This window comes from Aspergillus pseudotamarii (genome assembly GCF_009193445.1).
Source record: "Aspergillus pseudotamarii strain CBS 117625 unplaced genomic scaffold BDV38scaffold_17, whole genome shotgun sequence".
NCBI lineage: Eukaryota > Fungi > Ascomycota > Eurotiomycetes > Eurotiales > Aspergillaceae > Aspergillus > Aspergillus pseudotamarii.
Genome location: NW_022475031.1, coordinates 94,254 through 115,975, shown reverse-complemented (window position 1 = coordinate 115,975; position 21,722 = coordinate 94,254). Strand labels below are relative to the sequence as shown.

The following is a 21,722-nucleotide window of genomic DNA, read 5'->3' as shown; positions in this document are numbered from 1 at the left end:
CTACGCAGCTACGCGCGCTATTATTGAATCTCAGAGAAATACTAAGCCTGCTGATATAGGCCAGTTGGTTGGGAAGATGACTGGAACGAAAAGCAGGCTTACCCGGCTTCACGCAAGTATTAGCTTTGCTTCGAAGGAGGACGCAACTACAACGCCTCAGGAATCACCTACCGGAATGACTGTATCGGAATATGCCAAGTATGTAATGGAGCAGCCTTGCATTACTCTGCTGTCATCGGTTCTAGCGCTTCTCGACCAGCTTATGACTGTGCTCGAGCTACATCAGAACAGCCGATCGCTTATTGAATTCAAGAGTGAGAACGATGGTATACGGACCGATCATGAACCACACAATTCAATGACGTCTGCGGTACTGGGGGCTAAAATGCAGGAGGGGTTGAGCAAGTTCTCAGCAGCGATGGTCGCTCCGAGTATACGTGGTGTTGCTATACCAAGCGTTGAGGAGTAACCCTTCAATGATGCGATATGCCAGCATGGTCATATGATCAATGAATATGGAAGAGAAAATACAACTTCGAAATGGAACAACCGCGGGACAGTCCCACAGCAGCTTATGAGTAAACATAGGCAACTATTTTATTTTCATAATACACCGTTTATCGCGGTATTCCTTTCGGTTGGTTTCTTTCTTTTCTTCTAGTTTTGAATGTGAAGAACGCGCTACGATCAAGCAAGCTGTCAAGCTGCCTCCGCCCTTGGCAAGGTACACCGAAAGATGAAGTTAACCAACGCCTCCCTACCATCCACCTTGACAGGTGCCTCTGTATGCAACGCCCCACGCACATCCTTTCTCTCGAGTTCTAGTCCAAGTCTTTCCCCATCTGATTCTAATCCATCTGCTACATGTGGCGGGATCACCTCGTCACTCTCTGCAGAAAGTAGGAGAATGGGAGGAGGCGAGCGAAAGGATTCGGAACTTGTACAACTGTGCCCAGACCTGGGCGGCATCGGAGCTCCTGACCTATCCCCCTGGGTGATAGCATCGTTTTGCTCCTTATTCTGGTCCCGCCAGCGAGCAATCCTCTCCATTGCCGTGGTACAGCTCCAGTGATTCCACGAAAAGGGCCACAGGTATCTATAGGGGAGCCATTTCTGTGGGTATAGACTTATAAGCATGTCCTTGATACTGGAGGACGGTGCTTCGAGAATCAGTCCAGCGATGTGTACTGGGCGAGGGACTCCCGTCTCATTTACAGATGACTGGTCGCCATCGTGACGGGAGAGGTAAGTAGCAGTAGCACTACTCGCAATGGCTGATCCGAGACTATGCCCCCAGAGGATGACCTCCAAATCGGTGTCTGGTGCAGTATAGGTTTCCGATACCCAGTTGAGGAACGCTTGCGCGTCAAGCTCAATACCAGACTGCGTTGCGCGACCCGAAGAAGTCCAGTAACCGCGATATGATAAGGCCACTATGCTGAATTCAGTGCCATCTGACGGAGACGTAGATAGTGGCGTAGACTTCGACTTTTCTTTAATTGTTCGCAGAACTTGAGAAAGAAGCGGCAACCGAAGGGGAGTTGAACCGCCATTACCCTGGAAATAACATATGACGACTGACTTTCGTTTCTTTATCTTCGTACTTTGGGGGTCACTTCCTCCAAAGGTCGCAGATTCAGTGCGACCACTACGGTTGTGGACTGGGATGCGACCTTCACATACCGCTAGCTTAGTCCCATCGAGACTCCGGATCTGCTTCTCCGTCCATTGGACCGGCTTACACTCAGCCGCGTAGTCCACGATCCTCTCGGACCGTGCAAGCGGCGGTAACCATGAAAGGTATAGAAGTTTGTCTTGCAAGACAACGATCCAGAAGCATTTCCATGTCCAGAGACCGAGCAGGAGTCCGACAAAGATTAGAGGTGGCACAAGCAGAGAAGGAATAGCTGCAGTGGCAAAGTTGCGCGGCCGTTGGAATTTATACAACAGCGTCTTATCTTTTGACAGATACTGGGTGATATTTTTTTTCTTTCCAGAGACACTGTTGGAGTTCCGATTGAAATAGTCCTGATTGGAAAGGATGTGATAGTGTGAACGGCCCGGTCGGTTCCATCGTCCTATGTGAGTTTGGGAGCGTATTGCCTTTGGATAGTTGCGCCATATGCGCTTCATAGTCCATGCTTTTATCATCGACGATAAAGAAAGCGACTTTTATGACACAAAAAGCGCGAGGTTATGGTGACATTGCATGGGTCACGAGGATGATGAGAGATTAGATACAAAAGTCGGCGATGAACGGAGGGTAGAAAATAGTTCCGGGGTTGGTGGAATTGTCTTGGCACAGTAGTTCCACTTCCGTTTCACTTATTTCCACGTTCAATATTAGCTGTAGCCTTGGGGCTACAAGCCCTAAGATATGGTGTTTCCATGGAAAGAGGAGAAGTGCGCCTCAAAGATGAGCATGTATAACCTTTCCAAACACCGTATTTTCTGCAGTAAACCTCGCCCACACTTTACTTTCTCTAAGCATTGATCCTATCCTTCGTCCTCCATAGTACCCTGAGAACGGATTGTGCGAGAATTATTCGTTAAGAATTATTTTTTGTTGTGCAACTACCACAGACAGAAGTCAACATACTTCATATATTCTATATCTCATAGTGGGTTGTAGTAGGCACATAAATAAAGAGAAGTCCTGCCTCCTAACATGCAGTCTAGCGTGACCAATTACTGGCTGTGCCACATAAAACACAGTCTCTAGACATCAAGTTTGAGCGCGACAACCTTGCCCCCCTTATGATGGTTATTATCAACAGGCTCCCGTGTCTCTCCACCTGTCGTGATATAGAGCACATTGCCATCCAGCTTAGTCCTCCCAACAGCCGCAGATGTCGCAGTCATCACTGCCGTCGAGTTCCTCCCCCCTGCCACGACATGCGCTTTGCCATTAGGGGATACGTTCGTTATAACATTATCCGTCAAGCCAGCAAGATAGGCCCCCGCAGACGTAACAGCAAAATCATCAGCCAACACTCCTTGCGCAACAGTCTTGGGCTGTCCAATCGTACGGCCAAACTCATCTAAACGAACGCGATAGAACGATCTTTGTGGCGAGTTCACATAGTAAAGGTAACCGTCCAGGACCCTGATACCATTGACCCCGAGTCTTGGTCCTAAGGCTGTGCTGGTGGCTGTTGTATTATCCCTTATCATAATGCCATAAGTGGCCCGTTCAATGTCCACATGCCAAATAAGACCCAAGGACGAGTCCGAAATGGCCAAAGATGAATCGTTAAGGGTTGCCATCCCGTTCAGCGTCCCGGCTGGAATTGTGATATTGATTGAATTGACTACCGGCTCTGTCATCCTTAAATCGACCTTCCAGAGAGAGTTCGAAACGATTGTCACAAAGACGTCTTGGTCAATCTCTGTGATACCGGTCAGTGTGCCGGGGTATTGAAACTGGTGGATCAGGCGTGCATGACGGGAATCAGTTCCGTTGAATGGATTGATTTCCCATAGCTGTGCCTTGTTGAATGCTGTGACGAGAACGTTGCCATTAGAGCGGACGGCTATATTCTCCAGCCAGGTGCCGTTCGGAAATTGATACACATCTCTCAGACGTGGTGAAAGAGATGTTGGGACCGCAAGGGCAAAAGATAAGTAGATACAAAGAGATATGAAAGATAAAAACATGTTGTTATGAAAAAGTCCGATGGGCATAATGCCTTTCGTCTAATGCATAGGGCCAAAGGGCATTTATATAGAATGTGGACCCGCGGCTGGAGTATGGAGATAGAGCACCAGAATCCGCGATTACGGGGGCATTCAATATATTTCAAGAGGCATGCGATTGTGCAAAATCTTGAATACTCCAGGGATGATGGAATTCGGTAAGCAAAACGGAGTTTAGCGACATATTTCGGAGTTACGCCCGTCGCAGGTGAATATCCGCTAACCAGAGCACGCTGCTTACATGGTGGGCCTCTTTCTCCACTACGTTGTTTCCCAGCGCTACTCCAACGATGGATTTCCCTCTCCCCCACTTTAATAAGTTTACTTTAGTTCAAGGTAACCTTTTTGCTAATTCTATTTGCTCGAGAGTTTAATACTCTGCGTCTTCGCTCAGACTGGGACAATCCCTAAGAAGCCACCATGGAATATACATCCGCGCAAGGCAGCTCCAGGAAACGGTTTGGCTTGCTACGTACAAAGCCCTCAAACTTCAATGAATCCCACTCAATTTACGGTAAAACTTGAACAGGAGTGATGTACATCAGCCAGTAATTGTGAAAGGCGCTTCTCAATCTCGTCTTCAAAGCGAAAGGGATGTCTTGATGCGCTTTCAACGCCATGCCCCATCCATTCGACCACTACTTGATGAGATCGTGTAGCCGTCCGATCCACCAGTAATACTGCTCTAAAACATCTAGATGATACTCTTTATGGATGCCGCAGTCGCTCAGAGACTGACAAAGTGAGTGATGAAATATGTCGCAGAACCAATCTTGGAAGCGCTGGGGTTCATACATGATTATGACTATGTGCATACATATTAATCCCGTTTGTCCTACTTTAATAATTGTTCATTGTGCTAGATGACCGTGTTAGAATACACATGCGTCATTGCTTATACAGTTAAGAGCTGTCTAACAAGGGCCACATATTCAGTCATCATGCCACAGACCAGTCCTACTCCATATCAAGCGCTGATTCCATGCTCAAGCAGCCATGAAAAACTTCCACGTGGCATCTGGAGCTAGCGGATTCCCAACACCAAGAGGTGCAGCGTCATGCCCGCCATCATAAGCAATAAGCGAAACAGGCTTAGAGCACCCCTGAAAATCCGTTCGAACCGAACTGTGACTCCCAAGTCCGGGTCTACCAACGTACGCTGGTTGGCACCCGTTATTCGCAACAAACTTGTTTGCCAAAGTCACACCCCCGTCAAATGGCAGAACCGGGTCACTTATTCCATGAATACCCAGATAAGCAATAGGATCATTTCCGCCATCACACCCACTAATCAGTCCACCACTCAACACGCTCACAGCTCTGAACTCTTTTGCCCTTGCACAAGCAAGCGCATAGCTCATTCCACCACCCCAGCTGAACCCTGTCGCGAAGCGAGAGCTCTGGTCTATGCAGAGGTCATCTTCAACCTGCTTCATAATGGCGTCGATGAGGGCTACATCTTCGCCGTTGTTGTTGGCCCAGCCAGCGTTCCTGCCGTTCGGGGCTACCAAAATTGCGCTGCCCTGCGCTCGAGTTTCAAGGCCGTACCAGGGCTCGACGCCTTCGCCATTCACCACAGATTCCATGTTTCCACCACGCCAGTGGAGACCGAAGATGAGATGATGCGGTTTGTTGGCATTGTAGTTGTCAGGAATCTTGAGGATGTACTCGCGGTCGTTAATTCTGTGGACTCCGTTGGCAAGAGTGGGCTGTTTACCGCAGCCGGAGGAATTGGCACCGTGGACTGAGGTAAGGGTGCTTAGGACCAGGACGGTCTGGAGAAAGATTGATTTAATCATTTTAACTGACGAATAAACGCGATAGTGATTGATGTGGACTCTCTCAGATCGAAGAGTTGTAATAATACTCACTGTGCAACTGACACTCTTCAGAAGCTAATGGTGGGTTTTATAGCCAGTGCCTTGCATTTGCAGGCTGCAATATTGCCGGATGATTCAACCACCTATATGATTCCTCGAAGATCCATTCCCGCAGAAAAACGGAGCTCGGGATGATGTTGTTTTGGGAAGGAAGTCCGATATCACCTTCCTTCAGCCGTGCGCCACCCGCACCTGGCGTGATACACGCAAAGTTGGCATCTTCGTCTGAGACCCTCGTCTGATATCTTCCGTAAAGGAAACAGGAGCATCTGCAGGGCCTGCCAGATCAGCCTGTCTGGTTAAAAGGACTGCCAAGAGACGGAACTTGTTACCCACCGGACCACTTCGTGTTGGGGTCAAAATAGTGTGGTAGGTGTAACAATGAACGTTGGCATCTTATTGGGATTCTCAGCTTTAGTCCCGCCTCACAGCGGTGTCCAACAAGCGGGAAATGACTGCAGACATTCTTGATTAGGCTATTCTCCTGCGCTACAGTATGCAGTCTGCAACAATCTGCGTGACAGAATGTCGGTGGGTTTAGCCAGGACCTTCCGATTTGCAGGAAGCGATAAATATGACGCCTGACGTACAACGAAAGCCAACTAGGCTGGTATGCCAAGATTCCCCGGCAATTAGAGTATCTTGGATACTGCCGAGGTACTATCACCGATTACCCTATTTGGTAGTTGCAGTTGAAACTGAATTTGCTAGGTGGAGACTAGCCTACCCCTTGTGGGGTCGATACGATCGTTAGTAAGGGCTTGGTAAGGCGTTCTAGGTTCAGTCAGATACTCTGGACCCTGTGCGATGTTTCTTGGCGTCAAAGCCCTTGTGGCCTAGCTCAACGATCAGCGTGGATTCATAGGGACGATGTAACCAAACTATAACCTAGTATCATATAAGCGCCCATTTGACAGCCTATAGTTGAAAGACATCAATCCCTTAATTTCGCTGATTGTGTCAACAGACAGCAGATCCTCTACCTTGTCTTTGATTCCCATTCTTATAATGCTCCTCGTCCGTTGTGGGCGCCAAAACATAGCCTTAAGCCCACTAGGCTTTTGGAGATCGGATTGACGATATTCAGAGTCTTCCTGCTAATCGTATTAAGCAATCTATGATTGATATAATAACTGGCTATCACCCTAGCACTTCCATTAATGCCTCACCTAAAATCAGGCCAGCCCTGTGCACTAAGCTGTGGCGTAGAGGCCCACTCTCTTACCGCTCATGATGGCCTTATGGGGAGGCAAAAGAGCAGATCCACATTACGTACGTAAAAGACTAAGAATAGAATGAAGAACCCAGCAATAAAACGTCTAAAATAAAGCCAATAAAGCAATAACAATATCAAATCATTCGATCCACTGAGCGGTTGAAGAACTAGCATCCCCGCTGATCTGAGACACGGCCTACAGTTAAACACAAGATAGCCTCCAACCCTAGGTATATAGTCTTGGCATGTTTCTGATATAGAGACGGCTTTACTAACAGAACGGAGTCTGAATGTGATCAAGAAATGTCGCACACAAATCGGTGTCATGTAGCTACCACAGGTCAAGATGTGCATCTGGCACGAGAAATCCCTCATTCAAAAAGAGATATAAGAACGAATAAGTCTTCCTATCCATAACCTCAACAGAGTCACTGCGTGTCTGTCTCTTCCGCTCGTTTCTATTAAAATACTATTAGTTCGCTTGGGCCGGTCCCTTATTCGTTCATTAACTTCTCTTTTCAATTTCCAAAATGAAGCTCTCTCTTCTCGCCATTGCGGCCATCGCACCGTTTGTCTCGGCTCATTACTTCTTCGACACCCTCATCATCGACGGCCAGGAAAGCTCCCCGAACCAATATGTCCGCTCCAACACCCGTGCTGCCAAGTACAACCCAACCAAATGGGTGAACATCCGCGACAACATGACCCCTGACATGCCTGACTTCCGCTGCAACAAGGGTGCCTTCACCTTCGCTGGCCAGACCGGCACAGCAGAGGTGAAGGCAGGGTCCAAGCTTGCCCTGAAGCTTGGTGTTGGTGCTACGATGAAGCACCCTGGCCCTGCGCTGGTGTATATGTCCAAAGCTCCCAGCACGGCCAAGACATACCAGGGCGATGGCGATTGGTTCAAGGTCTATGAGGAAGGCGTCTGTGACAAGAACAAGGACTTGAAAAGTGACGCCTGGTGCTCTTGGGATAAAGATCGTGTTGAGTTTACAGTCCCTGCGGATCTGCCAGATGGGGAGTATCTTATTCGCCCGGAGCATATTGGTAGGTCTTCTGCGTTGCTGTGCTTGTAAGAAAGGAATGCTAATTTTTGGATCAGGTGTTCATGGAGCGCATGCTGGAGAGGCTGAGTTCTATTACGCGTAAGTCCACCTTTTCCCATGTCTGTCATTGTTCTTGAGAAGTTCTGACAAAGCTTTTCAGTTGCGCTCAAGTCAAAGTTGTCGGTGGTGGAAATGGACGCCCTGGTCCTACTGTCAAGTTCCCCGGTGCTTACAAGAAAGATGACCCCTCGTTCAACTTCAGCATCTACGGTGGATACAAGGAGTATCCTATGCCTGGTCCGGAAGTCTGGACTGGTGCGTCGGGATCTAAGTCCTTTTCAAAGGTGGTTAACGTTAATGCTACCGGTGCTACTTCCGAAGGTATTTTCGGCCACCGTGAGCACGCTCGTGACTTTAACTACTGAAGTGATCGGCCAAGTGTCTGTCTATGTTTATTGACAAGCATTCGAGGGGAGGTTAGTCTGGAGATGTGTAATTAGTGATGTGGCAATAACCTTTTGAAACATTTGTAGTGATATCGCAAGGTCTTACTTTGAATTGTCCTGAGTGTTTCGTTAGGAGAATTCAATTGTTTCTGCGAAAGCTGTATCTCATTTAGACCTGCTGCTCTCAGTCACCTGGCCTTAATCTCAACGTAACTGTCTCAGTTGGCACAGATCGAAACATAAGGACCCGACGAATAGAAAGTGACCGGTACTCCTGTAAAGCACAAAGAAAAGTTTATAGGGTAAAGTACACTGTTACAAGAAAATGGATGGGCTAGCTCAGCCATTGTCAAACTCCGCGTAAAGCCAAGGATCCTCTAGCAATTCCTTTGCGGTGCTGCGTTCCTATGGACGCCATTCAATCATCCGGCTCACAAATTCAACAAACATCCTTTTGTCGTGGCCGTGTATATTTCCTATTAGATTTTCAAACCTGAATGTTGCCGGCACACAAGCTCCACCTCTCAGGGTCCCTATTAGATCATGTCAACATGGGATTACGGAGACTGTACAAATGGTATGACGATGCTTACCATCGGTTGTATAGAATAGAATAGTCCTGATATTTTCCTTCTAGCCAAGATATCTTTCGGAGGAGATCCTCACAGTGACTCTATGTATGCAAGGTAGTTCGGCTCATTATATTCTTGGTCACGGAAAGGATCGATATCCTTGAATAGTTTTTTACCTTCCAGCAGATCCCACAGCTGGTTCTCAAGAAGTAAGCAGAGTACATATAGAAATATCGTTGAGCATACCATCACTCCTAGGTCCCATGTGTCGGCACCGTATGTATACCCAGCATCCAAAATGGCTTCTGATGCCAGATATATTTCTGCTTGGGTACAACCGCTGTTAGGTCTATCACCACGAACAGAAAGATCAAAATCGACAATGGCAATGATCCCCGTAGTCTTTAAAGTGAGTCCATAATTATTCCGCAAAGGTAGACGATGCGACTATCTGGGCAAATCTTTCGAGGTACGGGATTTTTATATTCATGTTTGGCAGAGTCCTCAAGGATGGATGGGTCTTCGATTTTGACCGTTATATTATCTGGTTTCAAGCCTGACCGAGGTTAGTGTGTTTCCAATTGGTTGCAGGTATACCTATCCAGAAGCTAACCGGTATGAATGGTGTGACACTCAGAGTGAAGATAACCCAATCCGTGGAGAATCATCTGAAGAATAATCTTCAGTACACTAGAAGGAACAACATCTCAAACGAACCTCTCTCGGAACAGCCATAGAGGCTCACGTAAAGGCTCAAAAGCAAGTATCAGGTGCTTCCTTGAACCATTCTCCACATAAACTAAATCGAGAAGGGGTCTATTGCATAGTCGTCCTTTATATTGACGGTTTTTCTCGTTGATTTGGCTTAGAATTTCATGCTCATTTTGACCTGCATTCTCTCGCGAATGATGGGTACTAGTGTTTGTTTATCTTGATAGCTACACACTTGTGGGACGCACCAAGCAGCCAAGGAGCTCCCCGGCGCCTAAGCGGGACCAGGCATTCGTTGCCTTAAAAAGTGGACCGAACTTTGGTTAGGTTTACGAAGAGTGTTAACATCGAACTAGGTACTAGTACTGCAAAGTCTAGGTATCTTTATTTTATGGTAACTTTTTCCCCATTTAGCTTTTCCTTTAGAGAAAATTGTAAAGAATAAAAGGTTGCGTCAGACACAACATGTAAAGAAGTAAATTGCTTAATAGTAGTGTAAAGGTAGATTAAACTGTCAGTGCGACAAATAGCGAAGCAATAAGACCAAGAACAATAGCCATCAACAGCGCAAGCTAATCTCCCCATACGTGTACCCATATTTAACAAGAAGCGCCAGTAGGAACGTTCTCGCACTTGGAGCTAGTCTTACCACCCGTGATGGAGACGCCAGACCAGGTCCAGTCAGTGCAGCTGCCAGATCCACAGAGAATGTAGATATCAGTAGCGTCGCTCTCGACGGTACCGGTAACCTTCTCAAAGGTGATGTCTGACACCTTGATACCGTTGGTAGGGGTACCAGTGGGGCTGCCATTCTCGTAATCCTGCTCAACGATGAGTCCGTACTTGGTAATACCGGAAAGAGTGATATCCTGGAACTTGACGTTGGAGACAGTGCCGGTGGCATCGTAGACGGTCTTGATACGGACACCGTTTTGGGAGTTGACAACCTTAGTGTTGGAGATGGTCACATCTTCGACGGTGTTGTCGCTACGACCACCGACGGAACCGATGGAGAGACCGTGACCACCATCACAGTAGCCGTTGGTGAAAGTGATGTGCTGCAGGTGTATTAGCAAATAGCCATAGAGTGGAATGTAGAAAAGCCTGGGGAGATTCAACTGGCGTGAGGTTATCTTACCGATCCAGAGTTAATGGCAAGACAGTCATCCTGGTTGTACACGGTGGCACCATCAATGGTGATGTAGGTGCTAGAGCCGACATCGAAGGCGTCGGTGTTGTGGCCCTGATCGGTACCAGCGGAGTTATCGATGGTTACATCAGTGATGTTCAGGTTGTCCGCCTGGATGCTGAAGCCCTGGACGGGGGTGTTGTAGATCTTGAGGCCGGTGATGGAAGAGGAGTCCAGCTTGTGGGCAGAGAAGAACTTGGGCTTGGTCTTTCCACCATTGCCACCCTTTCCATCCCACCAGCGGGCTCCGTCTCCGTCAATCTTGGCACCGGATTCCTGTTGGACCTTGATGTTGGTTCCGGACACGGAAATGAGAGGGCCCTCCCACTCCTTATAGCCGAAGGTAGTTTCACCAGAGAAGATGACCTAAGCATGACTTAGTACATACTAACGATAACGGCATGTAGGTACACATCTATGCATACAGTAGTACCCTCATTGAGGTCCGTCAGATCAAGGGTTTCACCAGCGGGGACCTCGATGTTGCTAAGAGTGATGGTCGAGCAAGAGGCCTTGCCCGACTTGGCATCAGCAGCCGAGGTGAAAGTACAGGAGCCGCGGGCTTCAAGCTCGGGTACTGGGACTGCGGCGACCAGCGCAGCGCCAACAGTAGCGGCAAGGACGGAAGATTGGAGAAGCTGCATTTTTTCGGAAAGAATGGATAGGGACTTGGTCAACAAGACGCCTTCAGAAATAGACTGAAAGAAAGATTAAGGAATGGAGGACTCAGGGAGACGATGCTGAGAGAAAGGCAAACATCATCGGGGTCCAAGGCTCCTTTTATATCTCCTTTCTACGGAGTATCTTGCAATACAGCCCGGTGGAGAAGAATATCTCGGTGGAAGCGGGAGAAAATGTCTGAGATTGAAACAAGTGGCTTGAGTCTAGGGCTAAGCTTCCGGTTCGCGTGCAAAAAAAGCTTAGCTGCGATTTCATCGGCCAATCGGCACTGACGATTCATCTACGTTCTACCTAAGGTTATCTTAACATTGATCTGTTATATTTAACTCCTTTGAAGCTACCTACTCTGGGTACAATTGACAAAGATGAGGATGGAACATACAGGATACAACATCTGGAAGGGTCAAAAAGACAGATGCAAGCCAGCCATGGAAACGGTAATCCTGGAGGGTATGAAACGAGACAGCCTTGCCGGACCCTCTGTCGTGATCGGACCGAGTCTCCGCTAACCTACGTAATCTGGCCCCAGTCAATAATATTCAACCCCTGAGCCGATCACTTCCACTTCAACTCAAGGGCCGGAAAAAAAATATCCAGATATACGTTCCGACCAGTGCCGGACTCACCCTGCAAATGCCATGCAATAAGGCTACGTTGCGCGATTGGCGGGATTTCTGGATTTGTGTCCATATTATGGAGACCAGATGCTACATATGATACATGGATAAATTAAACTACCTGGATCAATATCGGTCACTGACCCGGTCTTAGTTGGTGTTGGAATTTGATGTCGTTGCCTAAATTCGCTTTCGCTAAGCTTCTGTCAGCATGCGATCTGATTGATCAAAACCAGTCCAAGCAACAGGGCTGACAATTCTTCAGTCTTCACCTGGTTATTGCGATTATTTGACTCGTTAGTGTCCCAATTTACAGAAACCTTAATAGATTATTATGCCTGACCTGATTACTATTCATCCCAGGGAGAATTTCCGTCTAACATATATCAGCTCAGTCGTCTAGGGCCGTGAAATTATGTCCTCCCGTATCCCGATCCATATAGATTACAACGCACAGACTCTACATAGTTATTGTGCGCCTGACTGCACTCGCAGGTATTGTTGACTGCGTTTGGCGCAGCTCTCACTTCATATGTGACCAAATGGAATGGTAGCATGACCATTACTCGGTCTTACCCTGAGACTACGCACCCATGTTGTGGTATTAGCCCGCTACCCTTCAAGTCTCGAGGATTTGTGTCCAAAGAGGTTATACCACTTTTTACTAGACTTACCGCTAGAGAACAAGCTAGTCTACCAGGCATGTGGGGGCCGAAGGCTATCCACATTTTCCCTACGGAGTACGACCCAAGATGTGTGGGCCCTATATAGCTATGCAAGCACGTGGACGATCGATGCAATACAAGTCGGCTCTGAGACAGATTGGACCAGGCAGGCAACCGTCAAGTTGAAATGAACGTATCTCCTGTAATGCCCCTTACTCTACAAGAAGGTGATAAGCTTTGATTCATTAAGCCTATGTCAGTTGGCAATTTTCGCTCCGTTCATTGATCGCAAACTTGATTGACCAGGGCAATTACCGACTATGTGAATCGTCGTGTCAGTGGCCATTGAGCTGCGTCTTTCCAAACAAACAGTTCTCAACAAGCAATTGCTTATTACTTCCGTGCAGCTCTTGTCGCCGTGTCAAGGTAAAAATCGTCCAAAAAGTCGCCAGCTTGTGTTTCAGACATTTGCAGCTTCAAGTATTTCTGCGGATACAAAGAGTTACCCGGCAGCCATTCATTTCTACCGTCTGGGTAAACATAGTTATGTCCTCCTTCATTTGCATATGCAAACATCTCACCTCTTCCCTCGATGGCATAAAGCACAGTAAGGGGATCCCATGAACTCCGAGACATGTTGTATCCGCTGTAGTAGCAGTTAGAGGTGATCGCGTCTGTGGGGCAGGAAGCTACATACGTGTACCACCGGTAAGCTGCTTTGACTGGATCACCAACGGGTCCCTCTACGGTCAACCGTGCGCCCGAGTAGACAGTCGCCCCAAGTTCACTCCCAGAAAATGTCATGGGCCCCGGCCAATTGTTTACCACAAGAGCCGTTGCGGGAGCATTGTTGCCGTAGAAATTGTACTCATATCCGCATGGGTATGCTCCGCCCATGATGACAAGTTCTTCCACCTTGGCCTTTACCAGGTCATGCCCCGAGAGTGGAGAGTATATATCACCCGGAGATGAAAGAAGCTCGGCGAGCTAGGAAATACCTAAGGCATTACTTCAGGCAATGGTCATTGGCAAAGTACTCACGTTGTCGAGGAACCCAATACTGGCAATGGTCACACTGTGATCATCCGCTTCCGATAGGAGCTTGCGATACAGCTCGACTGGATCCCACGCACTGCTTACGTCTCCCCATGGCATCAATGCATTATGTCGCCAGTTGTATGCAACTTTGCTTGCATATTCTCCAAGTCGGTATGACCAGGTGTCGAAGAACGTTTCGTTGGAATACGGTCGTTTAAGGCCCACTGGAACGTCAGATGAGCAATAGTACCCGAGGATACTGGAGGCAGCCAAGGCACTGTAAATAGACGGATAATTGATCATGACGCCTATTGGTGCGGCTATCGGATGGCCACAGGCCACCAAAAGAGCGGCTGCATCGCTGAGGAGATAATAAGCAACGAGCAGGGAATATGAGTCTGGGACCTCAACAAAAGGCTTACTCAACATCACTAAACAGATCTGTGTCGATAATCAGCTTCGTCTTGGGTATTTGTCCAAAGGCCAATAGGGCTAGGGATAATGCGACTCTAAATGTCCAGAGTACACTCATGCCGACGGTGATGAGCAGGGAGATAAAAACGTAAAGGTGGTCGGCAGTTACTAACTATAGTGGACTAAATCGACTACCGTAGTATAAATTTAATGGAGGCGGAACTACGGCGGACTAAATCGAGTTTCCAGACAATGTAAAATATTACCACGTTTACCAACACCAACACACTATATATTAGCCAATTAGATCTATTTATTAGATTCTACTGTAGAATCCACTAATAATAGTAGACTTTTTATTTGGAATATCGACAAGTCCGGACCCGAAAATATATACTACTTTTATATCTTAATTCTGCATTACTGTAAGAGATATTGCCAGGGCCCGATATTCCACAAGGCCAAAAGGTCATATAATTCGGGATCAACGATCCCGAATGCCCTGGGGTCACCTATATAGTATACCGCCGTTACAATTACTTTGATATTTTCAAGAATTTCTTATCTCTAGATACTAGGGCCTCTAAGTCTCGGTCCTACTTTCTTTAAGTTTAGATACTAAGTATAGATACTACTCCCTCAGAATCAAGATATTATTTCTCTTAAATCTAGGGCCCTAGTCCAGATCTACTACAACTACAACCACTACTACTAACTTAATAAAAATTAATAATAATATCTCAGATTAAACTATTATCTTAAATTGTTAATAATAAATATACTACAGAGTATATAAAGGGCTTTCTAGATCTAGGTTTTGAAGTATGTGGCAGCCGTGGCTGAATATAAAACAATAAGATTTCGGTAATATTGATCAAAAATCTATGTATTGTCCGCAAGCTCGATTTAGTCCACCGTGCGGAACCCCGTGCGGTTTGACGGGCCCCATCGTTCTATATCTATCCACTAGCCCTAAAATCATTCATTCACTCAGTTTGAGGTAGGAAATCATAAAACCCTTTAATATAGAAACCAAACCAGGTGCGAGTAAATCCAGTGAACTTATCTCACATTCCGGAAACGATAGACCAGTACTTGTCCTCATGTGGGTATTTTCAATGGAAGGACGGCAATAGTACATTGTCAAATTAGTCCAAACATTAAGAGATTTAGCAAAACCCATAGCGTACTGAGAGTCTTATAATGATACCTACAAAACCTACTCCTGGGAGGGTAGGTAGGTATACATAATATTCCGCCTGCACCTTCCATGAGTGCCTGGCTAAATTGTAAAGCCGCCTCTTTCTTGGTCTCCTTCTAGTCTCCGCATCTTTACCCCCAGTGCCAAACGACCAACTTGATTGCTCCTCGTCAATTTGCCAAGAATCCAGCCTCAAACTGAATCAGGAATCACTCTTGGCGTTTGTCGAGCAGGTACACAGTGCCTTTGGAGCAGGTAAATATTAACTCACTTAAGTGCGCGTTCTTGGGGCTTGCAGGCATGAGTTCTCGAGTTTGCATATTCCACTGTCAAGAGAAATGACCCATCACGCCTTTGAATCTGGTATAAAACCCTCCATGGACTTGCTTCTCTGCTGCCCTATAACCCTACTTTCCCAGACCTAAGAGCCCGTGCTTTGGCTTGCGATCCAAGTCTCATGGGCCTTTTTCTGCCGCTCCCAATCCCTTCTTAACTTCTTGCTTCTACTTTTGTTTATAGGTTCACCAGCTGCATCTTTTGTTGGCATGCCATCTTCATCCCAAGCACTATATTCACTAGTGCGGAACATGTCCAGATGACTGAGTCTTCCCTTTTCCAGTCTCTCTTTGGCAAGCTTTTCCTGCTTTTCTTTCTCCTGCTGCTTCAATAGCATTTTCCGTGTCTGTTCTTCACGGGACTGTAATAAGTCCCTAGTCACAGGTCTAACCAAGGCAGGTTTATTCTCGCGGTCTTCCAGATAGATACCAAGGTCAAAGAGCTCAACATCTCGTAATCGATCGCACAGGGAAAGCAATTCTTTGGATGACTTTGCTGTGTCTTCCGAGTTACTTGGAGATATCCGCGCGCGGAAATCTTTGAAAACTTGGAAGTACGACCTGGATGCTTGGGATACTAGGCTCTCGTCCACAGGTGTCTGCCCGGTGATAGCTTTGAGTTGCCGATGCGTTACTTCGCTTTGTGATTTTGCGGCTTCACGCAAGGCGTCACGCATGGTTGAAAGTGGATAAAGAAATGGTTTTGCCGGTTCGGGGATGTCAGTTCCTTCCCAGCCAATCCCACAACTCTCAGGGGATACTTTTCCATTTAGACCCAGGATGGTTACAATTCGAGTTACCCATTGAGCTAGGTCTTGCACTTCGTTGAGGTTGGCATTTTGGTCAACGTTATTGAAGGTCGAAACCAATTCGGAGATAACTCTCATAACTTTGGGCGTATCAAAAGAGTCACAGAAATATTGGTGGGCCTTTGCCTTTGTGGTGGCTAGGGCTTGTGCCAAGGAGATATTTGGGTCAGACGTAATATCCGTTGTAGCGCCCGGACCAGAAGGATCTTTGACCTTCACGAAAAAGTTGTTCAGCTTATCTTCCCACACGGACGCCGTTTGAATGAGTTCGGGTGTAATCTCAACCCCATCCCGCCAGCCCCCTAGGAGGAAAACAATTCGCAGGCTTCGAGGAGTCCAGTCACCCTTGTCAAGGGCACTCCGAACAGTGGTGAAGTTTTTCAAGGATTTGGACATCTTTGACCCCTGTATCGACAAATGTCCCATATGTAGAAAGTAGTTCACCCATTGCTGCTTCTTCTCTGACCAAAATGCCTCACTTTGTGCAAGTTCATTATCATGGTGGGGGAATGCAAGATCGATTCCACCAGAGTGGATATCAATCTGGCTTCCTAGTCGGCTGGAGGCCATTGCAGAACACTCAATATGCCAACCTGGTCGGCCTGGTCCCCATTGACTCTTCCAACTAGGTTCACCTGGACGTGATGCTTTCCAAAGGGCAAAATCGTCAGGGGACCTTTTCTCAACTGCATGAGATAACGTCCCCTCACCGTCTCTTTGCAGAGGTTGATTGTTTCTATTCCATGGCTCTAACCGTGCATAGGGATGTCCGGCTTCCTCGAAAGACTTAATGTCGAAGTAAACAGAGCCATCCGGAGTCACATAGCCAAAATTATTTGCCACAATTCTCTCCACAAAATCTGCAATCTCTTGGCCGTATTCGGTGACTCTCGTTATCTCGTCTGGATCAAGGACATTAAGGTCTCTCATATCGCGCATAAAATGTTCTTCGTACTTCTTCGTAAGCTTTGTAAAAATCTCATACGCATCCCCTGGCACAGTTGAACCTCTGAGCTGGTCAAGATAAGGAAGGATGACATCTTGGGTTGCCTCATAGAAGTCTTCACTTGTAATCACCTCATTTTCAAGAGATTCGGGTTGCTCCACAGGTCCCTGATTGAACATCTTGGCTATTCGCGAGATCATCGCAGCTGCAATGGTAATAGTCCTGACATGCATCCGAACCTTTGCTTCACGATCTCCAGGTTTTCTGTTGCCTTCCAAAGCCTCACCCTTTAGAACCCCTCCATACACCCTTTCTGCTTCAGTTCCAAAGTCTTCTGGCTTGGTCCCCTCATTGATCAATTGCAAGTTTTTCTTGATATAGGCATAATACGCTAGTTGCGTGGTCTTCAGTACATCGGGGTTAACATCCGGATGTGAAGCAAGAAACTCGGAGAACAAGTGCTGTTGTCGCCCCCTGACGATGATCCAAACAGAGGTCTCCAGTCAGTATATGAGTCAAAACTGCTAAATCATGAACATGTCCTACCTTGTCATCCACATCGGTAATATTTATGACAAACTCCACATCAAATTTGAAATAATCCTTCAGTATGCGACGAATAATATCCGTACTAACGTAATTCCTTGCGTGTCCAAGATGTGCATCATCGTAGACAGTAGGGCCACACGCATACCATGTTACTTTGCGGCCCTTTGGGTCAAGGGTAACAAAGGGGGTCTTGGATCGGGTCAAAGAGTTCCATACTGTCAGAGGTGGAAGATTAGTGTCTCGATGCGCCTGTGGTTGCCTCCAGGGAGGCTGTTTGCGAGAATCCATGGTATCTACGAAAAGGAGAGTATGGAGGTTTCGAGTTGAGTGTGGTGAGAAGAACATTTGGTCGGCTATGTTGACAACAACTAAGGATGCCCCGCTCCCAAAGGTAATGGACTGCCTATTACGGAAGGGTCTTCCACTCCATGGTGGCCGACTGTGGACTGTAGGCTTGACAGGACACTGCTTTGAAAGAATAACGTGATCATAGATAATTAGGACATAAAATACTGCTGCTCCAGAAGTGAGGATGTGCACCAAGGCTCGTCTCATGCCACCAGGAATTTCATATAGATGTGGGAATATGGAAGGACATTGAGTTTCAGCTAAGGAATTTGGAAATCCTCGATCATGGGAGCATGCTTGATGATTTTAGGCGTTAACCGTCACTTTTTGGTTTAACATCGCATAGTGCTTGTACTACGGAGTACGGAGTAGTTAAGTTGGTTAGATTATATAAGGTTTGAATGGAAAGAACGCGCTAAGCCCACCCCGATAAGAATGACGGTTTTGGTTCCTGTCGCTCCCCGGAGTCAGTGACGTTGAATCCCCGCGAATTGTTGCGGGCGGTGACATTCGGTTCCAGCTATTGATGCCTTGAGCTCAGCCATCTCACTGCTTCCTCTTTCCACAACGGCCTGAATTTAGTAATACCTCAACTTGACCCCCTATATAGCTATTCTCACGACTGGGAGATTACTGTTTATGAGTTGCTCGGTCACCTCGGATTCTTAGATTGCCAGGGCTGCTTCGCCCAGCCTCCGGTCTCCGAGTACCATGTGGAACGACGAGGATAACAACCCATACGGCGCATTCGATCCCGAAGCCCGTCTCTCCGAATCCTTACATTCGGCGAACCTTTCTCCAAGTGAGGCTCACTGCTCAAATCATTGACTCGCAGTCTAACCTTTGCAAGCTCTCTACGAACGCGAATACACTCCTCCCTCTCCCTCCAGCAAGGCGTCAACCCAGGATCCGACCGACGATTACCTTTCACATCCGCAGGATTTTAGCGATGATGAAAATGAAGGATACGACAACCAGCCCGCCGGCCATGGCTACTACCGGAAGAGCACTTATGATAGCCGCATAGAACAAATACTCTATGAGAACCCGGAGATGCCGATCCTCATCACCGATGCCGGGAAGAACCACGAAGGTGGTGGAAGCTTTATTGTGTACACTATACGAACTGGAGTATGTGATGCTGCAGCTAAGAGAGCGCCTATGGATTCGACTAACATGTGCAGGATCTGGAAGTCCGGCGACGGTACTCTGAGTTCGCCTCCCTGCGACAGACTCTCGTGAACCTCCATCCCACACTCGTCATTCCGCCCATCCCTGAGAAACATACCATGGCGGATTATGCCGCCAAGCCTACCAAAGCTAAGGAGGATACCGCAATAATTGAGCTCCGAAAGCGAATGCTGGCTGTCTTCTTGAACCGCTGTCGTCGAATGAAAGAAGTCCGTGAGGACGGCGTTTGGTGGAGGTTTCTAGACCCTAATGTTAGCTGGGTATGTATTCCGCGACCACCTGCGAGCTCGACGGTACATGCTAATTTATATAGAGCGAGGTCCTTCATTCCCACCCTGCATCCTCGGTACCCAAGAACAATTTGAAAGCACCTCCCCTAGACCCCGCCAACCCCACAGCCGCACACGCCTGGCTACCCGTGCCATCTTCTTCCGCGAAGCTCAAGGGTACTTCCGGTCCTACAGCTTCAGCTGCACCTCCCCCCGCGGATGCGCCGAGCTCCGATGTTTTAGGGCGTTTCCCTCCGGAATCGCGCAAATTGAGCGAGCAAGAGTTGGACCCGTATTTCATCAACTTCGAGGCATCTACACGGGAGCTTGAGCTACTACTGCAAGGAAATATTGAAAAAGTCAATCGTCGAACACTAGCGCATCTGTCTTCGTTGTCAGCAGACCTCATGGAGCTTGGAGCACGATACAATGGCTTCTCTCTATCCGAACAATCACCCACAGTAGCCGCAGCGATTGAACGAATTGGCCAGGCAGCAGACACATCTTACATCGAAACTGAGGAGCTCTCCAATGCATTAAGCGCAAGCTTTGCCGAGCCTATGAGGGAAAGCGCGCAGTTCGCTAGCATTGTTCGTAGTGTCCTACGTTACCGGGTGCTTAAACGGGTGCAGGAAGAAATGACAAGGGACGAGTTAGCCAAGAAGAAGACCTTGCTTGATTCTCTGGAACGGAGCGAGTTGGAAGCGAAGCGTATTGAACAGTACCTGAATCGGACGTCACCTCAAGGATCAGGGACGAGATCGCAACGCTCCCTATCTACATCGTCGGCTACCAGCGGCGCGGGGAGTCATAGAACAGATATACACCCCGGCGGTCCGGAAGACACTACCGCTATCGATTCAGACTTTCCCCCTACCCATGGCGAGTCGATCGGCTCGCATGCGCCGTTACCCCCAGCTTCTCCATCAAGGAGACCCGAGACATCCTCTTCTCCAGCACATCGCAAGTCAGCCAGCGGGACATTCATGACAAACAAGCTTTTTGGGCGTATTAGCCACGCAGTCCACGGGTTTGTTGATGTTGACCCGGAGAGGACGCGACGAGATCAGATTGGGAAAACAAGAGAGAGTTTGCTCCAGGTTAGTCTAACCCCACTTGTCTTCCGCATCTCAAAATCCTTGCCCCCTTCCCCTTTGTCTACTTCGCTAACATATTATGCACAGTTGGAACAAGCACTGGAAGTTTCGGAAAAGGACGTGAAAGACGCCAGCGCAGGTGTTTTGCAGGATTTGAAGCGATTCCAGAAGGATAAGGAGGGTGATCTGCGACGTTACATGGTAAGCCGTGATGCGTGCAAAATATGGTTGGGGGAAACGCTAATATTGAGATATTTTGTGTAGGTCGCATATGCCCGATGCCATTTGGATTGGGCCCGGAAAAACCTAGAGACATGGACCGAGGCAAAGGATGAAGTGGACAAGATCGTCGTCCGCTAATTCCTTGCGATGTACCAGGTTATGGCTTTTCTTTTTACATCGGGCCTTTTGTTCCCCCGGTAATCACACTCAAAGAGTGCGACTACTCGGCGTTGGTGGATTTCTAATTATATTTTTCATGAGCTCTATCGTGATGTATGATTGATTGAGATTGGGCGCAATGATTGTCCACTATTTTAGATCGACCGATAATCCGTTGATCACGTTGCAGATCAGCCATCCTTCGGAGGCGATGTTGTCAAATGTAACCATTATCGATCCATCCCCTGCCAACCTATAGTAGAATGTGAAGCGATAGATATTGTATATGTTATCTTACTGTTTCTTAACGCGGGCGTTGTCGCATAGCAGAGTTGAGTCCCGCACACGTTGAACGGGTGCCCTATTTATTTCCACGGTTGCGTCCCGTATGGAACCTCAACCACAATGTATCTCTCAAAGTT

The 21,722-nt window shown here is 47.5% G+C and overlaps 8 protein-coding genes across 8 annotated transcripts; 2 read left to right on the top strand and 6 right to left on the bottom strand.

The window, feature by feature from the left end:
• Positions 1 to 445: 445 nt before the first annotated feature.
• Positions 446 to 2,218, bottom strand: BDV38DRAFT_242797 (Alpha/Beta hydrolase protein). Its single transcript, XM_032054145.1, has one exon. The coding sequence runs from the start codon at positions 2,149 to 2,151 to the stop codon at positions 700 to 702; it is 1,452 nt and encodes a 483-aa protein (XP_031915182.1). The 5' UTR covers positions 2,152 to 2,218; the 3' UTR covers positions 446 to 699.
• A 500-nt stretch (positions 2,219 to 2,718) lies between these two features.
• Positions 2,719 to 3,657, bottom strand: BDV38DRAFT_281284 (uncharacterized protein; the record flags this gene model as incomplete). The annotated part of the gene is made up of 1 exon (XM_032059506.1): positions 2,719 to 3,657. One exon carries the CDS (start codon positions 3,655 to 3,657, stop codon positions 2,719 to 2,721), a length of 939 nt encoding a protein of 312 aa, XP_031915181.1.
• Positions 3,658 to 4,545: 888 nt separating this feature from the next.
• Positions 4,546 to 5,609, bottom strand: BDV38DRAFT_291524 (alpha/beta hydrolase family esterase). Its single transcript, XM_032061764.1, has one exon. The coding sequence runs from the start codon at positions 5,493 to 5,495 to the stop codon at positions 4,683 to 4,685; it is 813 nt and encodes a 270-aa protein (XP_031915180.1). The 5' UTR covers positions 5,496 to 5,609; the 3' UTR covers positions 4,546 to 4,682.
• Positions 5,610 to 7,230: 1,621 nt separating this feature from the next.
• BDV38DRAFT_242795 (lytic polysaccharide monooxygenase auxiliary activity family 9 protein) lies at positions 7,231 to 8,474 on the top strand. Its single transcript, XM_032054144.1, has 3 exons — positions 7,231 to 7,842; positions 7,898 to 7,940; positions 8,002 to 8,474. Exons 1-3 carry the CDS (start codon positions 7,323 to 7,325, stop codon positions 8,264 to 8,266), a joined length of 828 nt encoding a protein of 275 aa, XP_031915179.1. The 5' UTR covers positions 7,231 to 7,322; the 3' UTR covers positions 8,267 to 8,474.
• A 1,694-nt stretch (positions 8,475 to 10,168) lies between these two features.
• Positions 10,169 to 11,403, bottom strand: BDV38DRAFT_291520 (glycoside hydrolase family 28 protein; the record flags this gene model as incomplete). The annotated part of the gene is made up of 3 exons (XM_032061763.1): positions 10,169 to 10,628; positions 10,709 to 11,125; positions 11,185 to 11,403. The coding sequence occupies 3 exons, from the start codon at positions 11,401 to 11,403 to the stop codon at positions 10,170 to 10,172; spliced, it is 1,095 nt and encodes a 364-aa protein (XP_031915178.1).
• A 1,712-nt stretch (positions 11,404 to 13,115) lies between these two features.
• On the bottom strand, positions 13,116 to 14,292 carry BDV38DRAFT_291518 (inosine-uridine preferring nucleoside hydrolase-domain-containing protein; the record flags this gene model as incomplete). The annotated part of the gene is made up of 5 exons (XM_032061762.1): positions 13,116 to 13,252; positions 13,304 to 13,368; positions 13,420 to 13,709; positions 13,764 to 14,121; positions 14,183 to 14,292. 5 exons carry the CDS (start codon positions 14,290 to 14,292, stop codon positions 13,116 to 13,118), a joined length of 960 nt encoding a protein of 319 aa, XP_031915177.1.
• Positions 14,293 to 15,796: 1,504 nt separating this feature from the next.
• BDV38DRAFT_281279 (cysteinyl-tRNA synthetase) lies at positions 15,797 to 18,302 on the bottom strand (the record flags this gene model as incomplete). The annotated part of the gene is made up of 2 exons (XM_032059505.1): positions 15,797 to 17,962; positions 18,012 to 18,302. The coding sequence occupies 2 exons, from the start codon at positions 18,300 to 18,302 to the stop codon at positions 15,797 to 15,799; spliced, it is 2,457 nt and encodes an 818-aa protein (XP_031915176.1).
• Positions 18,303 to 18,973: 671 nt separating this feature from the next.
• Positions 18,974 to 21,518, top strand: BDV38DRAFT_53629 (PX and BAR domain-containing protein). Its single transcript, XM_032063509.1, has 6 exons — positions 18,974 to 19,164; positions 19,213 to 19,493; positions 19,547 to 19,813; positions 19,867 to 20,922; positions 21,007 to 21,120; positions 21,184 to 21,518. The coding sequence occupies exons 1-6, from the start codon at positions 19,074 to 19,076 to the stop codon at positions 21,277 to 21,279; spliced, it is 1,905 nt and encodes a 634-aa protein (XP_031915175.1). The 5' UTR covers positions 18,974 to 19,073; the 3' UTR covers positions 21,280 to 21,518.
• Positions 21,519 to 21,722: the final 204 nt, after the last annotated feature.